The sequence below is a fragment of the Haliotis rufescens genome, unplaced genomic scaffold, assembly GCF_023055435.1.
Source record: "Haliotis rufescens isolate VD_foot unplaced genomic scaffold, xgHalRufe1.0.p SCAF_79, whole genome shotgun sequence".
NCBI lineage: Eukaryota > Metazoa > Mollusca > Gastropoda > Lepetellida > Haliotidae > Haliotis > Haliotis rufescens.
The window spans coordinates 731675-748804 of NW_025964371.1; the positions used below are offsets into that span (position 1 = coordinate 731675).

At 45.7% G+C, this 17130-nt stretch overlaps 1 protein-coding gene across 9 annotated transcripts in view; it reads right to left on the bottom strand.

Annotated features, from left to right (window-relative positions):
* The window catches only part of LOC124121278 (transcription intermediary factor 1-alpha-like), a 106469-nt gene that overhangs the window by 79391 nt on the left and 9948 nt on the right, over positions 1–17130 (bottom strand). For 6 of the 9 annotated variants that reach the window (XM_048388755.1, XM_048388754.1, XM_048388762.1 and 3 more), the window contains exon 1: positions 3973–4055. The exons of 1 other annotated variant lie outside the window; for it this stretch is intronic. In XM_048388755.1, the coding sequence (XP_048244712.1) occupies positions 3973–4040 (68 nt within the window). In that variant the 5' untranslated portion in view covers positions 4041–4055. Of the gene's footprint in view, positions 1–425; positions 447–3968; positions 4056–17130 lie in introns of those variants that run through there. 2 more of the 9 variants (XM_048388749.1, XM_048388750.1) reach the window with 2 other exon arrangements.

The window sequence follows — 17130 nt, forward strand, 5'->3', positions numbered from 1 at the left end:
ACATGTGAGTGAGGAATAACGATGCTTTAAGCAATATTCCAGCAATATCAAGGAGAGGGACACTGGAAAATGGGCTTCACACATTGTACCCACGTTGGGAATCGTACCGGGTCTTCGGCGTGACGAGCCAACGATTTAACCACTAGGCTACTCCTACGCCTCTTCTCGCACAAGATGACGTCACATAGGACAAATGTTAAATGTAGCACACAACTACTTTGATCCTTGTCAAGCGTAGTATTAAACCCACATAATAATCTTGAACGCGACGTTTAACCTCTTCTCACCTCACCACACCTATTATTAACAAAATAATTCAACACTCTTTTTGTTCTCCTGGATAAACAACGACAATTTATACAGTACACGGGCCATTAATTGCATACATGCAGTAACCCTACCCTACCAGAGAGAGATCACTATACCTGTACTTTCAGCAGCAACCTTACACCAGTAAGTGCCTTCTTGATAAGCATCAAAACTTCATGACTCACGATAACAAAGTGACAAAAATACCTTACTATCTCACACAGTAGGTTCAGAAGCGTGTCGTCTAAATACAGCCACTATCGGTGTAGTGTTAGCAGGTACATATCTGCACATGCTCTACCTCTATCACACGACCCGTGAAGATCAGGGGTAGAATATGTCTTCAGCAACCCATGCTTGCCGTAAAAGGTGACTATGCTTGTTGTAAGAGACTAACGGTCAGGCTCGCTGACTTGGTTAATGCATGTCCTCGATCCCAATTGCGTGGATCAATGCTCATGATATCAATCACTGGATTGTCTGGCCCTGACTTGATTATTTACAGACCAAGTACATGTCTGCAGGTACCTCTATTACACACGGCGACATGATCATTTATATACACTGTTGACAGTTTAGGGTTTCAAGACCTTACTCTTATCTCACACAGTATCTTCAGGTTTTTGTCGTGCAGTGTTAAACGTTGCGTTCAAGATTATTGCACGCATATAGCGACTGGCATGCATCAACCAAGTCGGCGAGCCTGGCCACCCGATCCCGTTAGATCCTTTTTACAGTAAGCATGGGTTACTGAAGACGTATTCTAACCCGAATCTTCACAGGCCGGGTCTTGTGATAGAGGTAGAACATGTGCATGCCAGTCGCTATATGCGTGCATCGTATCCCATTTGCATTGCTCGAAGCTCATGATGTAAATAAATGGATCGTCTGATCCAGGCTCCATTATTTACATACCGCCGTCATTTGGCTGGAATAATGCTGAGTGCGGCGTTGAACAACAAACAAACAAACAAACGAACACAAAAACCAAGTGACTAAAAAAACCTTCTATAGGTATTTGTCTTCTAAATACAGCCAGTATCGGTGTAGCGTTAGCAACTACATGTCTGCACATGTTCTACCTCTATCAAACACGGCGATATTTTTCTATACATTATTGAGAGTAAAGGCGTTTCATGACTTGTATGAATGAAGCCCGACCTCGTTGTAAAACGAAAATAGGAATGTGTGTCAGTCAGCTTACACTGATATCATGTCTATACCTTGTAGAATAAAGGTACAGGTACAACCTTCAGCATCCTGGTAGTATCTTGGTGGGTTGGGGTAGAGTAAAATGGGGTGGCGGGGGGTGGGATGGCGTGGTGTGGTGTGGCGTATTGTGGGGTGGTGTGGGGTGGGGTGGGATATTGTGGGGTGGTGTGGGGTGGTATGGAATTAAATGGCGTGGTGGGGTGTGGTGCTGGGTGGTTTCGTTTGGTATGGTGTGGGGTGGGGTGGAGTGAAATGATGTGGTGTGGGGTGGGGTTTGGTGGTGTTGAGTGAAATGGTGTGGTGTTGGGTGGTGTGGTGTTGTGTGGTGTATTGTGGTGTGGTGTTGAGTGAAATGGTGTGGTGTTTGGTGGTGCTGTGTTGTGTGGTGTATTGTGGGGTGGTGTGGGGTGGTATGGAATGAAATGGCGAGGTGTGTTGTGGTGCTGGGTGGTTTGGTTTGGTATGGTGTGGGGTAGTGTGGATTGTTTGGGGAGTGTGTGCTGTAGTGCGGGATGGCGTTGAGTGAAATGGTGTTGTGTGGTGTGGTTTGGTGTGGTGTTGTAGTGTCGGGTCAGGTGGGGTGGGGTGGAGTGAAATTGGATGGGATGGGTTGGCGTGGTGTGGTGTGGTGTATTGTAGGGTGGTGTGGGGTTGTGTGGTGTGGGATGGTTTTGGGTGGTGTGGGATGGTGTAGGGTTGTGTGGAATGAAATGGTGTAGTATGGTGTTGTGCTGGATGATGTGGTGTAGGGTGGTGTGGGGTGGGGTGGAGTGGTGTGGAGTGAAATTGTGTGGTCTGGGCTGGGGTGGGGTGGGGTGGGGCGGTGTGGATTGAAATGGTGTGATGTGGTGTGGTGTAGGGTGGTGTGGAGTGAAATGGTGTGGTGTGGTGTGGAGTGAAATGGTGTGGTGTGGTGTGGTGTGGTGTGGTGTGGTGTGGTGTGGTGTGGGGTGCCGTGGGGTGGGGTGGGCTGGGGTGGTGTGGGGTAGAGTGGTGTTGAGTGAAATTTTGTGGTCTGGGTAGGGGTAGGGTAGGGTGGGGTGGGGTGGGGCGGTGTGGAGTGAAATGGGGTGATGTGGTGTGGTATGGGGTGGTGTGGAGTGAAATGGTGTGGTGTAGTGTGGTGTGGTGTGGTGTGGTGTAGTGTGGGGTGGGGTGGGGTGGGGTAGAGTGAAATGGGGTGGTGTGGGGTGGGATGGCGTGATGTGGTGTGGCGTATTATGGGGTGGTGTGGGATGGTGTTGGGTGGTGTGGGGCGGAATGGAATGAAATAGGGTGGGGTGGTGTGGTGATTTGTGGGGTGTTGCATGGTGTTGTGTGGGATGGTGTAAAATGGGGTGTGGTGTGGTGTGGGGTTGTGTGGTGTGGTGTGGGGTGGAGTGAAATGGTGTTGAGTTAAAAGGTGTGGGGTGGGGTGGGGTGGAGTGAAATGGTGTGGTGTGGTGTGGGTAGGGGTTGGGTAGGGTGGGGTGAAATGGTGTGGTGTGGTGTGGTTTGGGGTTGTGCTGACTGAAATGATGTGGTGTGGTGTGGTGTAGGATGGGGTGGAGTGAAATTGTGTGGTGTGGTATAGTGTGGGGTGGTGTGGGGTGGGGTGGGGTGGGGTGGGGTGGGGTGGGGTGGGATGGGGTGGTGTGGGATGGTTTTGTATGGGGTTGAGTGGATTGAAATGGAGTGTCGTGTGATGGGGTGGGGTGAAGTCGAGTGGGATGGGGTAGGGTGTCCCCTGCACCCTCTCCAGATTCGAAAATAGGAATGTGTGTCAGTCAGCTAACACTAATATCATGTCTATAACTTGTAGAATATAGGTACAGGTACAACCTTCAGCATCCTGGTAGTATCATGACATATACATGTACGTTTTGACCTGAATATCAAACAGTTTTCTGTGTGTAGAAGGACAGAGAGAGCGAGAGAGACGAGAGACAACACACCTGGTGTGGGGTGGTGTTGAATGAATTGATGTGGTGTTTGGTTGTGTGGTGTGGTGTGGTGTGGAGTGAGTGGTATTGTGTGGGCTGGGGTGGAGTGAAATGGTGTGGTGTGGTGTGGTGTGGGGTGATTGTTTTAAAACGTATCTAACGAGTGAAAGCGAGTTGGGTTGGGGTGAAATGGCGTGAAATGGTGTGGCGTAGCGTGGCGTGTTGTGGTGTGGTGTGAAAATGCGTGGCGTGGCGTGGTGTGGCGTGACGTGGCTTGGCGTGGTATGTGTTATGGTGTGCATCCCCAGCACGCTCTCCAGATTCGCCAGTGTAAAACGAAAATGGAATGTGTGTCAGTCAGCTAACACTAATAGCATGTCTATAACTTGTGGAATAAAAGTAAAGGTACAACCTTCAGCATCGTGGTAGTTTCTTGACATAAACATGTACGTTTTGACCTGAATATCAAACAGTTTTCTGTGTGTAGAAGGACAGAGAGAGTGAGAGAGAAGAGAGACAACACACCCACCTGGACTGTAGACTTCCATCACTGTTGACACGCAGGTCACTTCCGGGCGATAACGTAGGAAAACTCATTTATTACAAGCGTGTTAGAACCGATAGAAATATTTACGTTCACAATGATAATGACAGTGTCCATTTGTTTTACTTGTGATTACTGTGCATGTATTAACGTGGGGATGTGGGTGGGGTGGGGTGGGGTGGGGTGTGGGTGGGGTGGGGTGGGGTGGAGTGAAATGGTGTGGTGTGGTGTGGTGTGGTGTGGTGTGGTTTGGTGTGGTGTGGTGTGGTTTGGTGTGGTGTGGTGTGGTGTGGTGTGGTGTGGTGTGGTGTGGTGTGGTGTGGAGTGGTGTGGTGTAATGTGATATGATGTGATTTTTACTATGGTGTGGGGTGGTGTGGTGTGGTGTGGGGTGGGATGGGGTGGGGTGGATATAAATGGTTTTGTGTGGTGTGGTGTGATGTGGTGTTAGGTGGTCAGGGGTGGTGTGGGGTGAAATGGTGTGGTGTGGCGTGGTGAGGTGTGGGATTGGTAGAAATGGGATGGTGTGGTGTAAGGTGGGGTGGAGTGAAATGGTGTGGTATGGTGTGGGGTGGATTGAAATGGTTTGATGTGGGTGGTGTGATATGGTGTGTTGTAGGGTGTGTGTGGTGGGGTGGGGTGGAGTGAAATGGTGTGGTGTTGTGTGGTGTGGTGTGGTGTGGCTTGAAATGGTGTGGTGTGGTATGTTGTAGGGTTGTGTGGGGTGGTCTAGTGACGGATGGGGTGGAGTGAAATGGGGTTGGGTGGGGTGGTGTGGTGTGAGGTGGTAATGGGTGGTGTGGAGTGAAATGGTGTGGTGTGGTGTGGGGTGGTGTGGTGTGGAGTGAAATGGTGAGATGTGGTGTGTTATTTGGTGGTGTGGTGCCTTGTGATGTATTTTGGGGTGGTGTGGAGTGGGTTGGAGTGAAAGGGTGGTGTGGTGTGGTGTGGTGTGTGGGTCGGAGTTGAGTGAAAGTGGGTGGTGTGGCGTTGTTTGGTGTGGTGTGTTCTGGGGTGGTGTGGTTTGGGGTGGTGTTGGGTGAAATGGTGTGAAGTGGTGTCGGGTGGGGTCGAGTGAAATGGTGTTGTGTGGTGTGGTGTGGTGTCGAGAGGGGTGGTGTGGGAATGAATGAAACGGTGTGTTGTGTTGTGTTGAGGTGTGTTGTTGCGTGGTCTGAAGTGAAATGGTGTGGCGTGATGTTTGGTGGTGTGGTGTGGTACAACATAGGTACAACACACGTACAACACACGTACAATACAGGCACAACACAGGTACAGCAAAGGTACAATACAGGTACGCCACAGGTATAACACAGGTACAACACAGGTACAACACAGGTACAGCACAGGTACAACACTGGTACAACACTCGTACAACACACGTACAACACAGATACAACACATGTACAGCACAGGTACAACACAGGTACAACACACGTACAACACAGGTAAAACACACGTATAGCACAGGTACACCACACGTAGAGCAAAGGTATAACACTCGTACAACACTGGTACTACACAGGTACTACAGAGGTACAACACTGGTACAGCACATGGACAACACAGGTACAGCACACGTACAGCACAGGTACAACACACGTACAACACAGGTACAGCACACGTACAGCACAGGTACAACACAGGTACCTCACACGTACAACACAGGTACAACACACGTACAACATACGTGCAACACATGTACAACACACGTACAACACAGGTACAACACAGGTATAGCACAGGTACAACACACGTACAACATACGTACAACACAGGTACAACACAGGTACAACACAGGTACAACACAAATACAACACAGGTACAACACACGTACAACACACGTACAACACACGTACAACACAGGTACAAGACAGGTACAACACAGGTACAACACAGGTACAGCAGGAGTACACTGACTGACGGACAGGTAAAAGAACGTCACATCATGTCGGGACGCTGGAGGGTCCAGCTGCTGGTCGCGTGTCTTGGTGAGTAACTGCAACGTCTTTGCCTGCATCTACGACCTGGATAGAGAGGTTGTGTAGGGCGTTGATGTATGTAGGAGGGAGAGGGATCTGGACTTGGGATGGCAGACTGTAGGGGATCTGTGGACGTCAGGTAGGTGTTTGTGAGAAGGACGGGGCCTTGGGATTAGGTATGGGTGGGTTGGATGCTAGTGATGGGTGGGTAGGATGTGTTTGTTTGTTTTTTGTTTAACGCCGCACTCAGCAATATTCAAGCTTCATGACAGCGATCAGTAGATAGTCGATTGAAATCTTGTGATTGACAATTTTAAGAACCTTATCCTGACGCCTCTCTGTTTTATCCCGCGGAAGCAGGTTTTAAATATCAGAAACATCCACGGACGTGCTTTATCCTTTACATGGAGTGTAATTATTCACCTTTGTCAATCTATCTTTGATCAAAGTGATTCTCTTTATTTCCTGTATTTCTTCAGCCCGACTTGCAACAAGTGTAGGAATTATATAAGAGTAGCTGAACTCACAACGTCAGTCAAGGTGTGATCGGGGACTCTTGTTTAACGTGGAAACAACGCCACCATCTCCACTACCGCACATGGAGCACTATTATAACTTTACTTTTTGTTTTATCAAAGACCTTACTGAATAGCACTAAATCAGCTGGTCCACGGAGGAGGCCAAGTCGTCTAGTGAGTGAGTGAGTTGGGTTTTACGCGTCTTTTAACAATAATCCAGTTATATCGCGGCGTGTCATCTTAATGTGGGAGGAAAACCCGAAGTGATGCAGGTCTCAGACGTTTACCACTTCGGTGAAACCCACGAGCACGGGTATGGTGCTGACAAACCTAGAAACATAATCGGGGGGCGAACCAGGATTCGAACCCATAATCATTGTATTCAGGCGTGCCGAAGGGACGCAACTCTGCACAGAGAACCGCAGCGCCTTAGACGACTAGACCTCCCGTGCCCCCTTCCAAGTCGTCTAAGGCGCCGCGATTCTCAGTGTAGAGTTGCACCTTTATACCAATGGTAGTGGGTTCGAATCGCAACTTTCGCTGCAGTTATGATCCTTGGTTTGTCAGCATATACCCTGTTCGGGGGTTTCACCAAAGTAGTAAATATAAGACGTGCATAACATTGAGCTTTTCCAAACATAAAGCTGAAACAACCTTATAAAACTGATATACAGCGGAAAGCTGCGTAATACAAACTCACTCACACTGAACCAGGGATGCTCGTTACTGAATTGTCTCCCTTTGTCCACATCATCCCTTCCCACCATCTCCTCCACGACATGGCATGACGTCATGTTGGACAGCTGCGGCTCTGACGTCAACCTCCTCTTCCGCACATGACTACATTGGGGTTAAGATGTGGTGAGGTGATATTGGGTTTAACGTCGCGTCCAAGATGATTGCACTTATATAGCAACGTGCATGGACGTGTGTGTGTGTGTGTGTGTGTGTGTGTGTGTGTGTGGCTGCTTGTACTAGTCCGGACTGATGCCGATTTATAGTGCTAGCACACTGAGATACTATGCCGCAGTTTAACATGAATGCCCCACTCAGACACATTATACTGACTCCGAGCTGACCAGTCCATGTTTTAGCCCCTTAATGCCGAGCGCCAGACAGGGTAACAACAATTACCATCTTTTAACGTCTTTTGGTATGACGCGGCCGGGGATCGAACCCCGGACCTTCCGCTCTCCGGGCGGACGCTCTACCCCTAGACCACGGATGCGGTACATTGGGGTTAAGACGAAATGCAGGTGCGTGTTGGTACATGCTAGTGTGTGTTTATCTGGATACAACGGTTGCATTACAACTGTAGCCTTAATACTACCTGTAATAATGATTATAAACATTTCGCTTCTGACAAGGTTTCTTCAGTGTTCAAACGAGATGGGGCACGGATGGCCCAGTGGTCTTAGGCGCCGCGATTCGCTGTGCAGAGTTGCTTCACTTGAACACACCAGAAACCTATGATTGTGGGTTCGAATACCGGTTCGCCCCAATTATGTTTCTAGGTTTGTTAGCACCATACCCGTGCTCGTGGGTTTCACTGTACACAGGTGTCTCGACACAGCCCACAAGTACACATGTGTCTCGACACTGCCCACAAGTACACAGGTGTCCCGATATTGCCCACAAGTACACAGGTGTCCTGACATTGCCCGCAAGTACACAGGTGTCCTGACACTGCCCACAAGTACATAGGTGTCCCTATTACCTGTAAGTACACAGGTGTCCCGACACTGCCCGCAAGTACACAGGTGTCCCGACACTGCCCACAAGTACATAGGTGTCCCTATTACCTGTAAGTACACAGGTGTCCCGACACTGCCCGCAAGTACACAGGTGTCCCGACACTGCCCGTAAGTACACAAGTGTCCTGACACTGCCCGCAAGAACACAGGTGTCCCGACACTGCCCGCAAGTACACAGGTGTCCCGACACTGCCGGCAAGAACACAGGTGTCCCGACACTGCCGGCAAGTACACAAGGGTCCCGTCACTGCCCGTAACTACGCAGGTGTCCTGACACTGCCCTCAAGTACACGTGTGTCCCCACATTGCCCGCAAATACACTTGTGTCCCCACATTGCCCGCAAGTACACGTGTGTCCCGACATTGCCTGTAAGTACACAGGAGTCCGACATTGGCCGCAAGTACACAGGTGTCCCGACACTGGCCGCAAGTACACAGGTGTCCCAACACTGTCCTTTACTTTGTAGTCAGGTGTCCCGACACTGGCGAGCCTCCTGTTGTCCAGAGGTCATCGCAGTCAAGTAATCAGCCATGACACAAGGACCTGCAGAGGCCTGCAAAAATGAGTGATTACTTTTGAGACATATAAATATATAGTTGAGTGGCTAATGCGTCACTACCTTGATTGAGATTTTATTATATTTGTTTCAGGGGATCAGACCTCAAGCTGAAGTCCAGTGTCAAAACAGCATAGTAGTAGGTCACAGCTTGATGTTTCACCTGTAGACAAAGTCAAACCTGAAACCAGAGGCATGTCTTCCATCGGTTTCTGGAAGCTGAAGAACAGTTTAGTTCATACAGTCCTTATGGATGTAGCAGGACAGATGCCAGATTTAGTTATCAAGCCTAAGGCCCTAGCGACAGTCAATAATTATGATAGATCTTATGACAGGTGGAAACAATGGAGTTCAAAATTTAGAAAGATTACATGTTTGCCTGCTCATCCATTTCATGTTGCTTTGTATCTTACATCACTTGTTCAGGGAGGTAAGAAAGCTCCATCTGTCATGGAAGCTTGCATGTCATGAGCAAACATGATTTGATTCTGAACATCAGACTTGTAACAACTTGTAGTACTCCAAGCAAGAAAAAAGAACCTGTTAATTGTGACATGTTGAAGAAGTTGGATGTTATATTTGGTAAAACTCCCTCTACTTGATTTAAGGTTTTTAACAGTGTCACTTTTATCTTTCGCTGGGTTTTTCAGATTTTCTGAAGTGGTAAATATCAGACGGTCCAACAAGGATGGCTTCATGAGTATTTTTGTTGAAAACAGTAAAACTGACATTTATAGGAATGGGCGTCATGTTTGGATCGCTGCTACAGGCTCAGATCTGTGTCCAGTGAATATGCTTAACAGGCACCTGGTTGCTGGGAATGTTGCTGCAATTTCCAAGAATATATTTTACGTCCACTTTCCTTCTGTATATCTGTAAAAAGTATCTACTTAAATGTCATAAACCTTTATCATGTACCAGAGCGAGGGAAATCTTTATTGAGAAATTCAAACTAATTGTTAGTAAAAAATATGGGTTTTCAGAGTTTTCAATCAGGTTGAACGACTGCTACAGCTAACGCCAGAGTAACACAGACTTTTCAAGCGACACGGACGCTGGGCGTCAGATAAGGCCAAAGACGATTATGTCAAAGACAATATATCTGAACTGTTGTGTGTGTCATCAATGTTGGTACTATAAATAGTTGAAATAAATCTGCTGCATGGACTCGTTCTTCGAGCAGCGGTAGACATTACCCATGAGTGGAGTATGTTGTCATTGTAAATGTTTTATGTTCGTTTGAACATAGTGAATTAGAACAAAAATGTTTCTACAATGGGGTAAATATGGTGACGAATGTAATTTGAAGATGTTGTGCACGTGAAAATGGTGGCGTCACGTGCTTAAGGTGCAGAGGAGAGGGAAAGGTGTATGAAACACCACTCGAGGCCTTCGCGCCTCACAGGTGAGCTGTCTTTGTCTTTCTTAAAATGTATTCATACAAAGGTAATCAGTCTTTTGGTGTAAAGCTCGTCTGTGTTGGACCGCCAGTTATTGCAGTGTTGCCGAATGGTAGGAAAAACCGTATGGAAAATTGCCGCAGGGCATTGAGTGCTGTTTAGCATGGAGAGGGTGTTGTTTTCGTCCAGTGAGTGATCCCACAGAGGTGATTCAGGAGTCGGGACATGGATTTGGATACACAAGAAGACCCAGCGGCCAGATTAAGTTATCTTTATATTTTCAAAAAGCAGATTTCACAGTAATTTTTCAAATCAATAGTTCAAGCGTGATATTACACGGATATCGCAGTATTATTTCGTAACGATTTAATGTGCCCAAGATATTAAAACGTAGTTTTTGTTAGAGAAAGAATACCATAGAGAATATGGAGTGTGGGTGTTTGACATGGAATATAACATTACAGTCGTGTGTCTACATGAATGATTCTGCAAATAAAAACGCTCGCCTCTCACCAGCGATAGGCATTTTCCATGAGTGGAGTATGTTGTCATAGCAAATGTTTTATGTTCGTTTGAACATAGTGAATTAAGACAAAAGTCCACAGGTGTCTCGATATTGCCGTAAGTACACAGGTGTCCCGACATTGCCCGCGAGTACATAGGTGTCCTGACACTATCCTAAGGTATACAGGTGACAGTCACACCGTAAGTGTGATATTTTGAACACTAACTTGTATCATATTTATACACTGGTATCAAGCTTTAACCTTAGCGAACATCGATAACAGCGACTGATAACAAGTGAATGTTCCGTGGTTTGTTTCAGTCAGATGGACAGTGTTCTCACCTGTATGAGGCAGCGACTACTGAGGTGCCCAGATGATGACTACGTACAGCCCCAGGTCGCGGGGGTCAGGGTGTGGCGAGTCCAGCTTGGGGAAGATTGTCAGTTGTGGGGGTCTGGGTGTGGCGACTCAAGCTTGGGGAACACTGTGAGTTGTGGGGGTCTGGTTGTGGCAAATCCAGCTTGGGGAAAACTGTCAGTTGTGGGGGTCAGGGTGTGACGACTATAACTTGGGGAACGCAGTAATTTGTGGGAGTCATGGTGTGGCGACTCCAGCCTTTGGAACACCGTGAGTTGTGGGGGTCAGGGTGGCGACTCAAGCTTGGGGAACACTGAGTTGTGGGGGTCAGGGTGTGGCGACTATAACTTGGGGAACACTGAATTGTGGGGGTCAGGGTGTGGCGACTATAACTTGGGGAACACTGAGTTATGGGGGTCAAGGTCTGTCGACTATAACTTGGGGAACACTGAGTTTTGGAGGTCAGGGTGTGGCGGCTATAACTTGGGGAACACTGAGTTGTGGGAGTCAGGGTGTGGTGACTATAACTTGGGGAACACTGAGTTGTGGGGGTCAAGGTGTGGCGACTTCAACTTGGGGAACGCTGTGGGTTGAGGGGTCAGGGTGTGATTGAAAAACCACAAAATCTACAAAATGTGCCTTTCCGTGAAAGTTTTATAACACATTTCAATTTGTTTCGATGTGATGCCGCTAACAGAGTTAAGATCAGCGTTGTCAATATATTGTTCTGGCTACATGGTTATGGATCTTGTTTCTTTAATCGACTCGTAAACATTTACCAGCATGGGAAAAGCCATGAATACGGTATGGTAACAAATTGAGACTTTATACAACATTAGAAGATCCGTGTACGCCTAGGGGACGCAATTCAGCATAGTGATCCAGATCCAGATGACTTTGGTTAACCGAATTGTAACTTAACTCTATCCCGACTTTCATGTTTATGTTTTTAATGTAACAGGTTCCTTGTGAATCTGTCTTGCCTGTAGCATATATTTTCAACGTTTATTTGTATCCAGGTTCCCTGTTTGACTTAACAGGCAGGTATGTCGCTTCCTTCTACCTGGCTGCGTCTATATACCTCCTGGGTGGTTCGCTGAACATGGCGGGTTATTTATACATAAAACTGATGGATTTGAGAAGATGTAATCAGCAGTGTTTGGGTGCAACGTACTGGCAGAAAGTATGAATTGCTGGAAACACCACAGCGCTACTTCAGTGAAAAAGAACAGAGCTTACATCAAGACAAGTTGTATTAGATAGTCCATATCTTATTAGCATTCAGACATAAACAAGTTCTGCTCTTGTTTGGAAAACACCTGTGAAGAACCAGGATAGAATTGGTCTTCAGCATCATGCTTGTCATAAGAGGCGATACACGTTTGTTTGTTTGTTTGTTTCTTTGTTTGTTTGTGATTTAACACTGCACTCAGCAATATTCTAGCTATATGATAGCGGTCTGTAAATGATCGAGTCTGGATCAGACAATACAGTGATTGACATCATGAGCATCAATCCACGCAATTGGTACATGATGACATGCATCAACCAAGTCAGTGAGCCTGACCACCCGATCCCGTTAGTCGCCTCTTACGACAAGAATAGTCGCCTGGTACGACTAACGGGATCAGGTGGTCAGGCGCACAGACTTTGTTGAACCAAATGTGAGAACAGCTTTGCCAGTAATAATCCAGTGATGGCATGCATACATTGCACACAAGTTGATGGTGATGCACGTCATCAACATCTAACCGCTCATAATTCGGTATAATTTTGCCAGGAACACAGCAGAAGTAGCAAAACAGTCGTTGTGGACTTAAGGTTAATAAAACTCGACCTTTACAAACGATGCTGTCTAAATCCGTGGAAAATGAAAGTGAAGTGAATTGGTTAAATTTATTCATTGATAAACACTTTACTAAGTTCATGTATATGTGCAATTGGCGAACGAGTTTGCTATGTATGTACAAGTCTTTCTAAAGCAGTTATACATAAGGATAGATAGCTATAGACATGGCTCACATTTAAATCTAAGCCCTGTTCTTAAAAATAAAGGTAGAAACTAATTAATTTTCTAAAAGAAATACTGAAAGGTTTATAACCTCGGTATGGATTACGATCCATGCCTTCCGTCAGTTTACAACAGTATAATAAGTATACAACGTTCCACAAGAAGTCAATAAATATAAAACAACTATTGAGTTATTCCACCTTCAATTCCATTTCAAGCCTTTTGCCATGGAGACAAACGATTTCAACATTAAGAAAATAATATTGTACTAAAATCATAGATCATCGTAGAGCTATAGGTGATGTTTGTTGTTTAACGCCGCACTCAGCAATATTCCAGCTACATGACGGCGGTCTGTAAATATGCGAGTCTTGACCTGACAATCCAGTGATTTACAACATGAGCATCGATCCACGCAATTGGGATCGATGACATGCATCAACCAAGTCAGCAAGCCTGACCACACGATCCCGTTAGTCGCCTCTCACGACAGTATAGTCGCCTTTTACGGCAAGCATCGGTTGCTGAAGACCTATTCTACCCCGGCTCTTGACGGGTCAGACATAGGTGTATACATGTTATACAATCCCTGTGTATAAGTCTTGTAAGAAACAGGTGTACAACATTACAGGATAGTTTACCATTATTTCCACAATAACCAGGGGCGGTGGGGTGGTTCAGTGGTAAGAGCATTCACTCGTCAGACCACTGACCCTGGTTCGATTCCACACATGCATGGGTAAAATCTTGGAAGTAAATTTCTGGTGTTCCCTTTTGTGAATTTGCGGAAATGTTGTTTCAAGACGGGTAAAACTACACTCGCAGACACATCAGTAATCATTGAAGCATGGTTAAACTATGTTCGGGAGTTTCCTCCGTGGAAGCGAATGCAAGGAAACAAAGTCCCACTCTCACTGTTGTTGCGAAATGCCCTAAAGAAATGCTGAAGGCGTTTTTAAAGAAACATTCGATGTTTTTCCTAAATACAGGCATTGAATACAACATATTTAATATCAAACAAAAAGACCTCACTCAATTACCCATAGTTAAAAAATTATCAACGCCAAAGGCTCTAAATACACATGACGTGGCACTGTTGAGAGGCACTATTTTCAGTGAGTGAGTGAATATGGTTTTACGCTGCAATATTCCAGCAATATCACAGAGGGGGGGAAACCGGAAAGGGCGTCACACATTGTACCCATGTGGGGAATCGAACCCAGGTCTTCAGCGTGACAAGCAAACACATTTACCACTAGGCTACCCTACCGCCCCACTATTTTCAGAACTTCTCTAAATAATCACTTGTATCAATTAAAATTCCAAGTGATTATATTTACTGAGTTTATTTTATTAAGTTTAATAACTATCATTAAAAAAAACAACTCCTTGACATTCACATTGTGTTCATAATCACCATCCTTGTCACCATCACGATAGTGCCTTGACAATCATTGTCACCATCACGACAGTGCCTTGACAATCATTGTCACGATCACGCCATGTACAGTGCCTTGACAATCATTGCCACCATCACGACAGTGTCTTGACAATCATTGCTTTCTTCTCCTCTGTCATGTTGATGTCGCTGCCCACTACAAGTGTCATGCTGACAGTGAGGCCACGTGGGTTATACACCCTGAACATCGGCCACAGTGGCTGACTGGAGTCTACATTGTCTAACGTCGATATCACTTTATTCTCCTTCACATCAATGAAGACAATCTTCTTCCTGGCGTCATCATAGACAACACCGTAATGTAGTGTGTGTGATGTCCCTGCTGTGTTGGGGAGAATGTCAGGCAGATGCAGTTCACACTTCTCCTCCTTCCGTGTCTCCCTGCATATCCCGCCGTGTGTAGTACAGTGGACGACGGTCATGCTGTAGCAGCCAGGACTTCCACCTAGCCAATTCCACACGTCCCTCTCCTCCTCCCTGCACACGCCAACCTCCAGGATGAGCTTGTTCCCTCTGAGTGTTTCATCCAGGCAGACCCTAGATTCCACTTCCCAGTAGTGGGGACAGCCAGCCCGGGGGAGGGGGGCAGTGCTACATGTGCCCCAGTAGTTCTTCAGTCTCCCCTCCCTTGCAGGTCTGGTGTCCGACTCCCCGTTGACCAGGTCTCCTTCTGTGTTGATGTGAACCCTGTCGAGATTGACTCTGTCTTTGTCATACTTTAGGTGTAAACCTACAAAATATGAATGCAGTTTACATGCGAACGAGACATGAGACAACTATAGTGACAAATTCGCGAGATATAATGGTATTTACATGCTTGTAATTGACAGCTAAGTACGCTGTCCTGATATATAAATAGCGTAATATAATCACATTACAGTTGTACGAAAATAAAACCTTATGTGTATTACATTTGGATCAATGATTTGTGTTTACATTGGACTAACTGACAACCCTTTAACCCAAATGTAAATGTAGTTCTTAATGGGTCTGGTATATGTTTGTTTGTTGTTTAACGCCTCAATCCGCAATCCTCAATCCGCAATATTGCAGCTATTTGGTGGTCTGTAACAAAATCTATCCAGGGCCAGACAATCCACTGATTGACATCATAAGCATCAATCCACGCAATTGCGATTCGATGACATGCATCAATCAAGTCAGCGAGACTGACCACCCGATCCCGTAAGTCGCCTTTTACGGCAAGCATGGGTTGCTGAAGACCTATTCTTACCCGAGATCTAGTGAATCGTTCATAAGTTATTAAATGAATCAGAGCGGTAGACACAAGACATCAACATTCAGTGATCAGACTTGATATAAATCTGATAAAACAACTAAAACAACAGGGATAAACAGACAGGATAAACATTCAGAGCTCGGATAATCGCAATCACAGGCGTATACCGTCTTATACGAGTCAACGTGGTATAACGAGGGACATGTAGATTGCATGTCAAACAATGATAAGATCACAGTGTCACGTGACCTGGTGTCGCAATGTCGGGGCTTGTGTACCCAGTGTCTCGGCGGGTTGACGATGGGAGATAGTAGACAGGCAGCATTATCAGTACAGAACACAAACCATAATACAATAAACAAGGGACATTCTGTTAATTATGAGGAAGATCACCTCTACACTAAAATGAAAACAATGTCATCACCCCTCGCCATGGGGCACAATAGAATTTTGTTTGTTCATACAGTAGTGAATATTTAGCATAAAAAGTCACATAAAGCCTAAAGCAGACGGAGCGACTTAAGCCGCTCTATGTCATCAGAAAATGAATTAAATGTGAAATTAATATACGCAAAAGACCCCTCCTCTAGAAAAAAATAACTCGGCCAGCACATATGTCTTGTACTTTACTGTTTTCTTATTCAGCCGAATTTTCTCCATGAGTTGACCTTTCGTTTCATATTGTCTGAAGTCGACAATGTCATATATTCCTGTATAATCGCCTTCAGACTACTCATGGTTTGGGCGACAGTATCTAATTCCCGGACGTTATATTAACTGGCGTTATCCATGACAATGACACTGAAGCTGTTTAAAATGGGCAATAGTTGAAGATCCAACCAGTCTATGAACACATCACCTCTTATAATTTCCGTATGAAAATCACCAGTTTTCTTTTTCGCCTCGAAAACTAGCACACATCCATCAATAAGCCCCACATCATGGGTTGCAGCGTGCCAAACAATGACACGATTAACTTTACCTGATGGTACCATGAGTGTTTTTTGTCCATCTGCCGATAGCCACATGTAGTCTGTGGAATGATTCATCAAGGTAAAATATCTGGACGCCCTGACTGATAGTTATGAATGGTCCGGAGATAATGTGACATCATAGACAGGATGGAATATTTTCCCTTGAAAACTGCCTTGTCATTGCTACGCGCAGTGTATCGAAACCCCATCTCTTGGATAGTAATAGTTAGTGCAGTCCGAGAAAGATTAATTGTTTCTTTATTAAAATATTAAAATATTTACATAAGAAAATAAGACACTAAGTAATATAACCACGAGTAAAAAAATGTACAAAGTTAATCACTATCAATGTGACGACAAGTAATGGTATTTTATATTATTTGTA